Source organism: Fusarium solani (assembly GCF_023522795.1).
Source record: "Fusarium solani strain SB1 chromosome Unknown bctg00000003_1, whole genome shotgun sequence".
NCBI lineage: Eukaryota > Fungi > Ascomycota > Sordariomycetes > Hypocreales > Nectriaceae > Fusarium > Fusarium solani.
Genome location: NW_027072154.1, coordinates 2,707,529 through 2,722,162, shown reverse-complemented (window position 1 = coordinate 2,722,162; position 14,634 = coordinate 2,707,529). Strand labels below are relative to the sequence as shown.

Below are 14,634 nucleotides of genomic sequence, written 5' to 3'. Positions count from 1 at the left end.
GCGTCCAGGCTGACCATGAGTCGTCTCTTTAGAGTTTTGGACCCTTACATTTGGGCCCTGGATGAGTTGAGTTGACACTGTTCAATCTGACTCAGAGTCAGAGTCGTTGTCTCTTGGTGGCTTTCGGGGGCTGACGTTGAACTTGCAGTGGTTGTCATTGTCCATGTCACGGGGTCTTGGATAGCGTCCGAGGCCAAGACCGTCTTAGTCAAGGCTAGCACCGAGAGCACATGTCAGACACAGAAGACTGTCGTCCAACAATGGATGGATCCCAGTCTCAGCTGATGATTGCAGCAAGGAAGAAAAAGAACTCATTTTGTCCGTTTCATCTGATAATCTCATTTCTCCTCAGCGATGAACCGACATAACCGTTTAAACCGAGCCAAAAAAGGCAGCCACGCAACTCTCGTCCCTCGGCATCTTCCCCAGATTCAATTTCAATTGCGCGCTAAGCCACAACCGGCCTAACCCCCCGCATCATCCTCCCATCTCCGGCTCCAAGCCTCGGCATGTGGTCCATCCGTCGTCCATCGCGAAGCAGCTTCTGGCCTCTTTCTTGCATCCCCCTCAGCTGATCAAACAACTTTAGGGGCTTGTTTATAATCTCTTGAGCCCCTGCTGACCACGCTTTCTAACTTCTCCATACTCTTTCTTTCTACTCCTCCTCCACTTACTCCTCATCCACCAAGCGAGCAGTTCTTGTCCTGCATCTACAAAACCTCAGTCGCCAATCTAGACATCATGGCCTCCCCACGTACGTCATTACCCCGGAATCGCATTCGCTCCCCTATGATGCGCAAGCAATCGCTAACAGAAACTCTCGTCATGCAGAGAAGCTCCGAACCCCCATCACCGATCTGTTCAAGATCAAGCACCCCGTTCTGCTCGCCGGCATGAACGTGGCTGCCGGCCCCAAGCTCGCCGCCGCAGTCTCCAACGCTGGCGGCCTCGGTGTCATCGGAGGCGTCGGCTACACCCCAGAGATGCTGCGCGAGCAGATCGCCGAGCTCAAGAGCTTCCTCGTCGACAAGAACGCCCCCTTTGGTGTTGACCTGCTTCTCCCCCAGGTCGGCGGAAGCGCTCGCAAGACCAAGTACGTTTTCTTTCATCCTCCACATTCCGGCCCTCCACTCCCCAATCACATGCAAATTTGAACACCTTGGCTGACTCGTGACACTCCGAAACAGCTACGACTACACCAAGGGCAAGCTCAATGAGCTGGTCGACATCATCATCCAGGAAGGCGCCAAGCTCTTCGTCTCGGCCGTCGGCGTGCCCCCCAAGGCCGTCGTCGACAAGCTCCACGCCAACGGCATCGTCTACATGAACATGATCGGCCATGTCAAGCACGTTCAGAAGTGTATCGACCTTGGCGTCGACATCATCTGCGCCCAGGGTGGTGAGGGTGGCGGCCACACTGGCGACATCCCCACTACCGTCCTTATCCCCGCCGTCGTCGACATCTGCAAGAAGCACAAGTCGCCCCTGACTGGCCAGCCCGTTCAGGTCATTGCCGCTGGTGGCATTCACAACGGCCAGCTGCTCGCCGCCTCTCTTATGATGGGCGCTGGCGCCGTCTGGGTCGGCACCCGTTTCATCCTCACTGATGAGGCTGGTGCCCCCAAGGCTCACAAGGAGGCTGTCCGCACCTCGGGCCACGACGACAACGTCCGCACCATCATCTTCACCGGCCGTCCCATGCGTGTACGCAACAATGAGTACATCAACGACTGGGAGACCAACCGTGTGGCTGAGATGAAGGAGCTCGCCGCCAAGGGTGTCATCCCCTACGAGGCCGACCTCGACAAGCTGTCCGAGAACGCCAACGACAACGATGACGAGGAGGAGGACATCTTTGACAAGTACCGCCCTTACCTCATGGGCAAGTGTGCTGCCGTGGTTAACGAGCAAAAGTCGGCCAAGGCCGTCGTGGACGAGTTTGTGGATGACGCCGTCGCTTGGTTGCAGAAGGGCAACAAGATGATTGCCAAGCTGTAACAACCTTTTTCCTTTGACGCTCCTGTTTTCTGGATACCTTATTGTAGACTATAGCATCACCATGTAGTACGCACCATTGCGGCATGAATTCATTGCTTTACTTGACCCGACACTTGAAAGATTTAAAACAGTGTAGACTCTTTTTTATCGTAAACTAAGGTAGGTAGCAAACATCAAATCTCTATTTCATACTAGGTAACCAAAGCAGCCAACTTGGGACATCGCATGTACGCCAGCTCCAAAAAGCACCCCGCCCCAGACAGATTCATGCCATGCCATGTCATGCCATGCCAAGCGCACGTAGGTATATGCGCCATGATTTGCTCGATGCCATATTCTCGAACCGGCCCATGCCTCTTTCTCTCTGCTTTCTTCTCCTTCAACGTCCCCTCGAGACACGGGAACCTCATGCTTCACATTCTAACTTGTCAATTGCACATCTGTTTAGTTGCCAAGGTAAGATCGGATGGCTCCCTGGAGCCGGGAGGACACCTCGCCCGCCATTTGTGTCAGGTTCTCGAGATCATCACCGGCCGTGATGCCAAACTTGCGCACAAAGTCCTTGGCCGCCGACTCGAGATCGCCGTACTCCTCCTCAGGCTCATCCTCAGGTCGTCCAAAGTAAGCATTGGACGAGATGGCACTCGCGCCCTCGAAGCCTTGGAGTCGGGTCTTGGCCTCAGCCTGGGCGTTGGGGTCAAAGGCACCCTTGCCGAAGAATTCGTCTGATGAGATGCCTTTCTGGGCACCGAACTTGTCGCGGGCATATCGCTCCGAGTCATCTGTCTTGGGTTAGCATATACTTGTTTAGATGGTTGCATAGGTAAAACTTGCCAACAGCGGCAGCCTTGACAGGTCCGACGGAACCAAATCCACCAGCATTCTTCTTGGGGGCGGCGGCGGCAGCCTTGGGACCGCCAATTTGGCCGAAGCCCAGTCGTCCAATGCCCATGCCCAATCGCTCAACCTCGGCATCCGACTTCTGGCGTGTATGCGATGAATAACTGTTCTTGTTGGGGCTGACGGGGGTGGGAGAAATGATGGCAGCAGCCGATCCAGTAGCAGCCTTGGTCGCAGGGTCCTCTTCCGCGTCGGGGTCGTAGCCAAGCTTCGCGATCCTGTCGGCCTCCTCCTTGGCCTTCCTCTCGGCCTCGTCAAAGTCGATGGCGTCGCTAGTGACCTTCTTTGCGCCCAGCTTGGTAGTCTTCTTGGCACCGAGGACATTGGCCTTGCGGGGACCACCAATGCCACCAGTCTTGCGGAGGGCAGCCGATGTCGTGATTCTGCTTGCGGGCTTGGACTCGCTCGAGGCGTTTCGGGCAAGAGGCGAAGAAGCGCGGGCAATGTCCTTGCCGTTACCGGCGTTGAGGAAAGGAGAGGGCGTTCGGCCCATCACAGGCGGGGTCGCAGTGCGAGAAACGGGGGGTGTAGGCTTCTTGATGGCAGGCTTGTCCCAGGAAGAGAAGAAGTCGTCGTCAGGCTCGCCGGCGGGGGTAGCAGAGCCGTCATCGACAGCATCGGTGATGACAACCTCGTCGGGGAAACTAGACACATGTCAGGTATGTATATCAAAGGGCGCCTCAGGGGAAGAATCAAGACATACTCTTGGGCGTCCCGCGCAGCGCGTCGCTTAAGCTCGTCCTTGTACTTGGTGGCGGCGTTAGATTGGTACTTGGTCTTGGGGTCCTTGCTGTTCAGGGCAGCAGTGCCGCCATTCTGCTGGAAGAACTTGGTGGCAGACTCGTTGCCACCGACCTTCATCAAGCGCAGCTGGTCCCATTGCCACTCTGTACTCGGTCGTCAGTCTTGTAGGCGATGAGGGAGGTGTCGCAGGCTACATACGGTCGAGGTTGGTTGATCGCACGAATGAGATATGCACACCCAGGTTTCGGTGGTTGGCGGAGCAGTCCAGGCATAGGTAGATGCCGAAGGGGACTGATGTCCAGGTAGGGTTCTTCTGGCCGCAGTCGAAGCAGATCTAGGTTGGGTAATGGTCAGCGCTGCTTCCAGGGCTGCGCAAAAAGGTTTTGACAGCTACACACCTTGTTCGTAGGCTTCGTCTTCAACTTCTCAAAGATCTTCAGCGACTGCTGCTTCGTCGCAAGAGCGCTCATGTTGACTTTTGGGCCTCGATCAGGCAGGACACAATGTTCTGGAAGGGTTGGCGAGTACTTCGGGAGCTCGAGAGGCCACTTTAAGGTGCGGCGGCTATAGGCGACGTGTCAAAGAAGAGACAGAGTTCGTCGGGCTAGGGAGGTCTTAACGTCAAGTTGGGCGCCGGAATCGTTCAAGGAATAATAAGGAGTCGGTCATCAAGGGCAGGTGTCTCTAAGGTAAAGTGGCATATCGGTCACGCTAGTCCCGATTCGGTCGCATCTCTTCCCCACGTCGTTCTGCCGGGCGGTGAAGCAACTACAGCATGGAACCCATTCCATCGTGGAGCTCCAATTGAGAGAGGCTCGAGATGCAGTCAATTCCTACGTCAGCCTTTTGTTGGTTCAATCGTTGGATTTATTGTCAGGACAATCGTCCTGATACCATGGCTGCTGTGAGACCGCCAGGATGAAGCCGACCACCTTCTTAATTCCGATCCGATCGACCGTCTTCGTGGGGTGCCCCTCCAAACTACAACCTCTCCTACTTTCGCGATGCTATGCGACACATAAAGGCGTGGGCGCAACACCCCAGGGCCCTAAGCGGAGGGCAGTGACGCCATTCAACGATACCGGATATGTTCCATGGAGCCAGCTCTCAGTGGCAGAGAAGGCTGGTCGAGCCACACAGCAGACTGTCAACTTTGGCATGATTCTGATCGGCCTCGTGCTCACTGTAAGTTGCTTTCCCGCCAAGGCATGCGACAAGTTGCTAACATTCGGTAGGGTGGCGTGACATACTTCATGTGGACCGAAGTCTTTTCCCCCGATAGCAAAATCTCAAACTTCAATCGCGCCGTAGACAGGATTAAGGACGACCCTCGATGTTTAGAGCTGCTCGGCGACGCCAAGAAGATCTCGGCGCATGGAGACGAAACATTCAACAAGTGGAGACGGGCACGCCCTGTTGCGTATGTATATCACACACTGGCACTGGGCAAGTGCTGACAACTTTAGGTCCACGGAGTCTGTCGATGCCCAGGGAAACCAGCACTTGCTGATGCATTTCTATGCAAGTTCACAATAATACATAAAGCTGGACATACGCTAACTGCAACAGGTCGAGGGGCCATTGAACAACGGCGTTGCGCGACTGCACATGATCAGGCATCGCGGACAGGGTGACTACGAGTACAAGTACTTCTTTGTGGATGTAAAGGGCCACGAGAGGGTCTACCTCGAGCACGAAGAGACAGCAGCTTCGAAAATAGGAAAGAAGCTCAGCTTCTTTGGTGTCAAGTGGGGTTGAACCACGGCGCCCAAGTGTATCAATACCGTTTCCCACCAAGGACGATATTCAGCTTTGGTCTGGAAAGCCTCTGCTATGGCGTCGACGATGTGATGAGCAGGCATGGTTTCCTTGTATCATATCCCGGTTGCTTGGCCCCCGGTCAGCTTCCACTTGTATCTATTAACTTAGCTTATGACTTTGGGCATTTCCCATGCCCTGAATGCGAAGTTCTCGATGGGCCATCTATATTCAAAGAGATGTCCCCTTTCATTGGGTTCGTCGATGTCAAATGAGTCTTCAATTAGACAACAGGATGACAGCATCTGTTGCTAGTTCACAGTCACTTCTCATCACTCCCTTACAAACCTCTCTCTGGTCAATAACTCTGCCATTATCAGCTAAACCCTTCTCCTTACCTTGGTTCACCAACACTCAAGTGAGACCGCCCTGATCCGAATCTGCATCCATCGTTGAGCTTTTACTCTCCAGTAAATACAGATCGTTAGTTGATGTGTCCACTATGGACATAAGGTCATTATCTTTCTCAAAAGCTGATTGACTACTCCCCAATGTGTCACCCTCATATGGCTTTGTTAAGCCACAACACCCTGATAATGGATGTTAGTAGCCTATTCTTGCTTAAGAGGAACATTTTGTGAGGATACCTCTACTCAATAATACCAGAGTATCTGTGTAGGGGTATCAATGCGTTTGAAGTCCCCGTCCTGCAAAGGCCACCACACTCAGGCGTAGTTCGGAAGTGATGGGTTTCTGAGGCTTCAAGTTCGTGCTTGATCCATATCTTGAACCTTGCATAGAAGCTAGAAGTATTGACATTACTCATCGTTGTATATTAAATATCACAGAAGAGCATAAAAAGCTCAGCCCTTGACATTCAGTCAAGACTGTATTCATCATGTACTTTCTAAGTATGGGAATGTCATGTCCAGACCACCGGGTTGTTGCCACAACTGAGAGGACTTGATGAAACGACCAAGAATAATCCGACCGTTCTTGAGATATCAGTCAAGCTTGCTCATCTTTTAGCTGATACTCCCAGGCCTCTTTCTTGCCGCAACGTAGTTTTTGCCGACTCAATGGATGAGCTATCGTAAACAATACACCAAGGCAGCCTGAGAACAGATATGTAGTTCTAAACACAGTGATATCACCACGACATGCCCTTCAGCGCAGTGGCTGGCATCCAACCAGCTTTTCAGATATGCCCCATGTACACAACTTGTCTTAACGAACCTCTTTAATGCTTGAATGAGAAGGGGTGTTTACTCTATGCATCGTCGGCTCAGCAGAAACACCAAGACAGTTCTGCTTGACACTCACAAGTTGAGTACCTAAGGCACAAAACATGTTGAGGTCATTGTTTACACGAGTTAGCTCTCCGGGCTGTCGATATATATCGGCTTTGGTCCGAGTTGAATATGTCTACTACATAAGCAACTGGGAAGGTGATACCTTTGGGCATGGTTTTAAACTACTGGAGGCAGCATTAGCTTAGCTCAAAGAACTTCAGCCGGGAGTAGAAGGCGAGCCGTTCTGCCAGGCTGCGGATCAGCACTGATCCTAATCTCGCTGAGAGGCCATATTCCGCTTGTGGGATTGATGGCGTCGCTGTGTAGTCAGTTGCTGTCGAACAGGCTCACGGCTAGATTCTAGTCAGTTGACAATAGCCCCCGAATCGCCCAAGGCCAGCTTTGCCCCATAAAGTGTATCGACTCATTCGTTCGATCTTCTGTATCCAGCCTCAGGAGCATAGTTAACGGGCGAGCTCAACCCTATCCAGAACGACTGCCCCCAGAGTTCTTGATAGTTCACTGAGGTGACTTAACGTCTGTGGAAGGAAGCACTGGAAATAGTACGCAAAGACACGAGGACGAAGAAGAAGATGCCAACGATGGTGAGTGGCTCAACTACTTTCAGATCCTATACCCTGATTGTCTGAAGCGGTTTCAGTCACTTGAGGTAGCCTATTTTAAAGGGCGTTTATAAGTACAACTCGCCGCTTTCCTAGGATCTTGCATCAGCAACTGTTTCTGGTTATCGAACCAACGATGAACTATAGTAAGGCTCGAATAGAGCCATACCAGTGCAGAAAGGAAAGTGGTAGAGTCTTAGGCCTTGTCAAATATAACCAACCTCGCCGTTTCAGAACCATGGGTGTATGAACAGTTTCAAGCAAGCATGTCACAACACCTAAAGTCTCGACTGTAGCCGCGTTTCATGAGTTATGGAACTCGTTGTAGTCTCATATCATAGCAGTTATGGCGAGTCTCAAAGCTTCAAGGATCCTTCCATCCCCAGGATGACACAGATATAGTAGATAGTAGGATGAATGACACTTCACCAATGAGCTTTAGTTGAGTTGAGTCGAGTCAACCCGAGGTTGAACGAGTGGCAACGGCTTGCAACTGGGCAATACTCAATCTTCTCAATAGGGATGTGGTATGACCAACCGTTCGATGTTGGTCTGCCAAGGAACTGGTTCTCACAGTCAAGATCAACATCTAGGATCATCCCAGCCTCGGTAGACACGTTCATCGTAGAATTCCACAATGTGACATGAACCATCATGCCGAATCGACCGCTCTATACCGAGGCCGGCAATAACCTCGGGTCGCTTGTCCACGCCTCATCTCACAACACACCCTAGCCGTGAAGCTGTTCACATCGACATGGGCTCTCAGATTCACCCCCCATAAACTACCATGGTACTACAAAGCCGAATCACGTACTCATAGTAGTTCATACTAACACCTCGGTCATTGCGGTGCACGGCATCACCTCGGCATCCCGCTACGTAGCGGCGAGGTTGTGGGATATACGGGCCGCGTTTCCACCGGCAGCCATCTTTCCCCAAGAACGGGCCAAGGCATGTGATTATGCGGGGGACAAACCAACAACCTCGTGTTTCTTGAGCCGCATTGGAGCCTCTCGACGTCAGAGAACTTCGAGGCTGGAGGTTGACTTGACTTGCTTTGTTGAGTAGTTGGGTAGGTAGTCTTCTATTGACTAACACCCAAGTTGAGAACTACACTTACACTGCCGTCTCGAGCACCTATTCATTTACATAATCAGGTACGGAGTAATCGTACCATCCCCAAGTGTCGACAGTCGGCGAAACCTTGCGAGGAACCGGACTAGAGTTCCTCGACGAAGCCATCATGGCCATCCTCCACACTCGTCATACGCCCACGCCTACAGTACTGTACTGCGGCTCAGCGATCGGCGCTTTCTGGGGCAAGGGCGTGCGGAGTGAAATCTGGGGAAATGAACAGAGGTTGACAAAAGGCTTGCCACTAGAGCTATGATCCGAAGTCGGATCCGCGATCTTTGTCTCTGTCTTCGGGGGTTCGGTCTCCATTCACTGATCTCGGGACGCCGCCATTCAAGACAATCTCGGTCTACGCCCGGTGTCTTGCGGTAGGAGGTCGTCCGCCAAAGCAACGCTGTACCGGCAATTGCGAGCCTCGGACGAGCGGCTCTGCGGTTCCCGCGACTCGCCCCCAGCATTTCATTCATCCAATTCCCCACGGGCCCCGTAAAACTGACGTTATCTCTTGGCTTTTGGATCGGGAGCTCTTGGTTCACCCGTAAAGGGGTTGATTAGTGCGCGAGAACACGTCTCTTCCCGAAGTCTTCTCGGATCTTCCGTCTTCCTCCGAGGAGAGACCCGGGATGCTCAAGATCCCTGTTGAGAACGTGCTTGCTCCTCACTGGCGAGCTCACCTTGGATTAGCCTTGGACCCTGCAAAAAGAGGACAGCGTGGTGGCTTTGACTTGACGCAAGCCTTCCTTGGCTGTTTCGAGCGTCTGGATTCTGACCGAGAATGATACGAGCCCATCAGCTAAACTTGCAGGGCTAATTCGCCATGTGCAAGCTCCAGAGGTAAAGGCTTTCCGCATGTCCGAACACCTTTGTCGTTCCCCGGCTTGTTGGGAGCTAAAATATTAGCAAACAGCACCAGCACACCCGGGGAGGTGAACCTGGAATTGAGGCTGAAAGAACCGTCCACCAGGCTCATGCCGGCCGTACCTGATTAGATCGGGATGTGGTTCGTGGCGCCCGAACGTTCCGATCTTGGATGCGTCCACAGCTGAGAAGGTGCCTGTCGTTGACTGAAGCTAATGGTGTGCAAGTCAAGGCATCTTGGTTGATGCCGATGCCGTCAACGACTCTGCAGCAGCCCACTCAGAGCCTTTCCGTCATGTACTATTATTCCGACTCATCACTTATTCAATAAAGTAAAAACCAGAGCTTGCGCAAGCATTATCACATGCTAAGAGAGCCCAATCGGGGCTGCTGCACCCTCAACGTGCATCTCCAACCTCTGAAAGACCTCGAGTTTGTTAGTCAACATCGACTCAGTACACGTACCTGCTAGCCATGGTTCCTCACATGTGATTGTGACAAATAGCTAAAGCACGTTCCAACAATAGGTAACATGTAGCTCCGTGATACGGCAGAACGCTGCCGGCGGAACCGACTCGTGGTGGGAATCTCAGCCCTGCGGAAGTTTTTCATCGACAGATGGCGGCTCAACAAGATCCCATCAATCCTCGCTTTTGGATGCCTCAGGGCCCTAAACACGCGTTACAATCTCACCACAGACGACCATGTTTGGTCCCTTGCTTCCGCGATCCCCACAACGCTTCGGCGAAATAAGGCCTGTCAGGTTGATGGATCCCCAACCAAGGACTCAATCTTCATGATAAGCTCCATATTCCGCGGCCGCAAGATCCATTATGGCTCCAGAGTTCTCGGATCCGCGATTGAGCACATGCCGATAGCTTCCTCAGAATCCGCAAAGCACATGCTGCGAGTTCAGAGTCTTATCACGTTCCTTCAGACGGCCGGGCGCAACTGGAAGCCAACCCTTCGCTGGTGGTTGCGCAATGGCCAGTCAAGGACGTGCGATCTGAGGCTCTTCGTTACACGGCAAGGTTGTGTGATTGCTTGACAATAAGCCCGTGAAGCGAGACGGGGCAATCACGGTGCTTCTTTGTCGTTATGCGTGCGCTGCGGCCGCCTTAGGTATCAACAAAGAGGGCAGGCCTGGGTGGCAGATGCAAAGAGCTGCACGATTTGATCCTGGTCCAAGTATCAGACGAGGTCGTAGGCAGAGCGTGAAATTGTGTAATGCCTGGTCCGTAGTCAGATGCGCGAACCACCCGTGGGAGATTGTCCCGTCACGTTGGATTCCGTCCCACGCCCGTAGGACCAAAGCCCGTCGTCTCCCACGCCAAGCAAAGGCCACGTTCGGTGTTGGTTTCGTCTGCCGGGACGGGACGTACACGACAGGATCGCAGCCATGCCATGCTCTGGCAGGGAACAGGCAATCTGGGCTGTCCAACACGTCGGGCGCGCTGCACTTGTCAGCAGCCAACGACGTGCGCTAGCCGGAAGCCGGTTTCTGCCTCTTATCAAATGAAGATACACGAGGGTTGCGCTTTATGCAAGCAACTGCCTTGGGCACCTGGGAAATGTTGTGCATTGCCTGGCACTTGTCTGCGCAAACTTGCTCGCGGCAATCTATGCAGACTCAGACAGACCGGTTGGGCATCGGGGTGCAACCCGTCCGGCATACAAGCCGCAGCGAGTCGACTGTACAGTATGTGCGGATGGATACCTTTCTGCCTCAATGTCAGCATGAGCAGTCCCGGCGCAAGATGAGACGATGCTGGATGGGGGTTGCTCAACGGCATAAACCTCTCAGAGGCCGAGACAGCAGCAGGTGTTTGTTGGTGAACCGAACCCGGTGCTTGGAGCCTGTGGGCATGAAACCAGAGCAGAGGACCCCCGTGCGATTACCCACACCCCTTGGGGGCCCTAGATGGAGCTGTCTGGCAAGGGCATCGTTGTTTGCAACGACATCTTCCCCATGCTGACCCCTGCTGTTCTGACATCTCGCGGGGCGCGGCGTGGGGGACACATCCATCCATCGTCTGGAGCTGGAGGTGGTGGAGCTGCGGCGGGTACTCCGTAGAGGTACAGAGCGCTCATCAGATTCTTCTCGTCGATGCTGCTGGAGGATCCTGTCGTCATTCCTGGGTCCGCTTTGTGACATCTCTCTGCCCTCGCCCTCGCCCTCAAAGCCCCCTTGCCGGCCGAGACCTGATTCAGTTCAGTTCTCGGTTTCGCCAGAGGAGCCTCAGAAGGCCTCATTTCCCAGCCGCTGGAACTCCCTGGCCCGCCCCGTCTGTGTGGATGAACGGCCGCTCGCTCACGCTCTGTTCATGCTCATGCCGTGTGTATCCGCAGCCCCATCCCATGGGCATCGCAAGCAGGCCACGAGGAGCATCAAATGTCGCTTGACAATCGAGCTAGCGCCAACAGGAAAACGCGCTGGACTGTCCGTTCTTCACTATCAGGGTGCCCTGATCAGCGCTCCGTGCCGGGCTAGATTGCCCGATTTCAGGTACCGCAACTTACAGGTTATTTTTCTTTTGTGGAAACAGTCTTGCCTGGCCTTGCCTGGCCTGGGCATGGGAGATGTGTCATTAGCTGTCTGCGGGCGTTTGCCGATCGTCTGGGGTTTTTGCGCGGATAGCTCCACAAAGGCAGAGTGGCTTTTCTGTACGCCGATTGCCCTTCGAATGATCGGCTAAATGATGGCGAGGTGAGGATACGAGTCAGGCTCGGTGTCAATCGACCGAGGACATGAATGTGAGGATGAGGAAGATAAGGAATCGGCCAAGTGAGACCCTTCTTCTCGCTGCGATTCGACTAAGAGTCTAGGTAGCGCTTAAGTGGGCGCATAAATTGCATCAAAGAACTTGCCTGCCTTCCTAGGCAAGTCTTACCTAGGCAGGTGATAGGTCGAAGGAGCAAAGGAAAGAAGGGCGTTTACTTTCCCCAGAAATTTGTAATTGAAAGCATCCATGGATGAAAGGGTCGCCTCACACGCCCCTTGAAGAACAAAAGCTCCCTTCTCTTGTCTCGTCTGCCGCTTGCTCATCTGGTCTCAACCGCGCGACGCAATGCGGGATGATGCATAAGAAGCGATGGCCGATCTCGACTACATTCAACCGACAACACAACTCCGCCCCCGCAAGGAAAAGAAAGGAAAGGAACTGAAGTGAATTGGTCTCGGGTCAGCCAGCCATTTGACGGCATCTTCTAGACAACAAGTAAGGAGCTCATGTCTATTTGTGTCGTGAGACACGCTGATCCCGAGACTTGACCCGTGTTCAAGACGGAGATTGGCATGCTATACTCTAGTCTCGCCCGGCTATTCTACCCAAGCATTTGACTAGTCAACTCTGATGGCATTCAAAGTCCGGGAGACAACCCCACGCCAGACTCCGGCCCGTATGAGATCTGCCGTTCCCATGACTGACTCGGTTCTCGTCGAGCGGGCCGGCGGTCTCTTTGTTGGCGGTGGTCGATTTCCAATGCTAGATCAGGATACCGGGATTCAGGATCAGGTTGTTCAACTGCCCACCCAGCATTGCTTGCGCCCATCCCCAGGTGAGGTGACACAGTCACACACTCCCCCAGACCGCGGCCGCCGCTATCCGCAGCTAGACGTGGGACAAAATCAAGCCTGCCTGCATGGTGATGAGGGTATACATTCATTAATTCAATCTGAGCCCTGGTCTGGGGGAGATGCAAACTGGCGCACAATGTGCTCCAAAATTCTCGGCCCCTGAGTCAAGCATTAGAGACTCCGTTCCTCCGGGGCCCCGGAAACCCAAAAGATAAGACATCATCATCGTCATTAACGGGGGCCACGACGACGATGACTCGAGAAACGGGCGTGATAACAAAAATTGTTTTCCCCTTCTTGTCAGGGGAAAAGATCGACAAAGACTTGACGTCGTCGACATGCCGTTGTCATCGTCCATCCACCAGCCAAATGCGCCCATTCCAACCCCAGCTTTTTTTTTTTTTCTTTCTTTGGCTCTTTCTGCCCCGCGAATACCACCCTCCAAAAAGCAAGCAGAAGAAGTAGCCCAGCGGCGGCTACACACCCGCATTTCGCGCGCACACACCACCCCCGGATTTCTGACACTCGCCTAGATATGGACCAAACATGGGCTTCCCTTTTTCTCCTTCCTTTGGGTTCCCAAGATTTCTTCACACCACTTCCCTTATTTCTATCCTCTCCCGATTTCCGGCTCAGCCCTCATTCGCCAGCCCCGGTTCTGGCGGTGTACTGTACATGTACAGTAGGTGGTATGTAGGACGCACGTGTGGTGCTTTGTGCTGCATCTTGGTCCGCCTTCTAATTAAACTGGACTGCTTATCGTAGGCCAGGGGCCAGCACTCGACCACTCAGCCCACGAAGGGCGGCCGGATTGAGCAAGAGATACGCCCCATTGTGCGACTCTCCGCGCGTAACGCCTCCCCTTCACCTTCACCGACCATCCCGGCCCGAGACCGAGACCGTGGAGCGGCCCTACGAGCCGGCCGACCTGCCTCTTACACAGGGCGGACTTCCCTTGATCCATCCCCCCAACAATTCATAGGCGGGATTGCCGTGCGTGTGCTACGTAGACCTGACATTAGATGCCTCATTCAACTGGCCCATGGGGTAAAAAAGAGGCACAACGCACAAACATGACGACTGTTCGCCCCCAAAGCTGGTCCGCCCAATGACGCTGCTTCCCCTTGCCTTTGCCAAATCCTAAATAGCTGCACCCCTGAACTTGTACGCGGTTCTAAAGAAGGAAGAGTAAGAGGCTTGGGAGGGGACGCGCAACCAGCCCTTCTCCGTCCTACGTGGTTCATCGTCTTTGGATGCAGCAAGAGCTTCTTCTGATTGTACTGTAAGACGAACGGCCGCTTTGGCCCTGTTATCAAACAAAGCCGCCACCAGGGAGAGAAAACAGGCAAACACTTATCAGGGGGGCTGCGCCTGAGCTCAGCTTTCATCCACCACCACCGCCCAAAGCCTCACAGGCTGACGTGATGCAGAGCATTTGAGGCGTGCCACTCAGAAGGTTTCTGCCCCCCCAAATGTTGCAGTTGCTTTTACGAGCTTTTTTGTTTTGTGTGTCTGTATGGGGGATTCCACGTCGGTTCTTTGCTTTTTTGTGTTACCACCACCCCTGACAACACAGAAGAGTCCGGGGGAACAGAAACGAGGCGAAGCCTTGTCAGGGACTTGTCATCCAAGCAGCACACAGAGAGTTCCAGGTTCTGGTGGCTTTCCATTGCCTGATAAACTCGAGGCCAAGGTGCTGCACCCTGAAACTCAGAGCCCACTCTCTGCTGGAGCGCCCTGAAAGTAT

At 53.5% G+C, this 14,634-nt stretch overlaps 3 protein-coding genes across 3 annotated transcripts; 2 read left to right on the top strand and 1 right to left on the bottom strand.

Moving 5' to 3' along the window:
• Window positions 1–741: 741 nt before the first annotated feature.
• Window positions 742–1,998, top strand: MRS44_006414 (uncharacterized protein; the record flags this gene model as incomplete). Its single annotated transcript, XM_046274608.2, has 3 exons — window positions 742–754; window positions 832–1,093; window positions 1,188–1,998. The coding sequence occupies 3 exons, from the start codon at window positions 742–744 to the stop codon at window positions 1,996–1,998; spliced, it is 1,086 nt and encodes a 361-aa protein (XP_046139994.1).
• A 444-nt stretch (window positions 1,999–2,442) lies between these two features.
• On the bottom strand, window positions 2,443–4,112 carry MRS44_006413 (uncharacterized protein; the record flags this gene model as incomplete). The annotated part of the gene is made up of 5 exons (XM_065621756.1): window positions 2,443–2,784; window positions 2,837–3,542; window positions 3,602–3,785; window positions 3,841–3,976; window positions 4,041–4,112. The coding sequence occupies 5 exons, from the start codon at window positions 4,110–4,112 to the stop codon at window positions 2,443–2,445; spliced, it is 1,440 nt and encodes a 479-aa protein (XP_065477828.1).
• Window positions 4,113–4,560: 448 nt separating this feature from the next.
• On the top strand, window positions 4,561–5,400 carry MRS44_006412 (uncharacterized protein; the record flags this gene model as incomplete). Its single annotated transcript, XM_065621755.1, has 4 exons — window positions 4,561–4,827; window positions 4,878–5,062; window positions 5,109–5,121; window positions 5,212–5,400. 4 exons carry the CDS (start codon window positions 4,561–4,563, stop codon window positions 5,398–5,400), a joined length of 654 nt encoding a protein of 217 aa, XP_065477827.1.
• Between the last annotated feature and the right edge of the window lie 9,234 nt (window positions 5,401–14,634).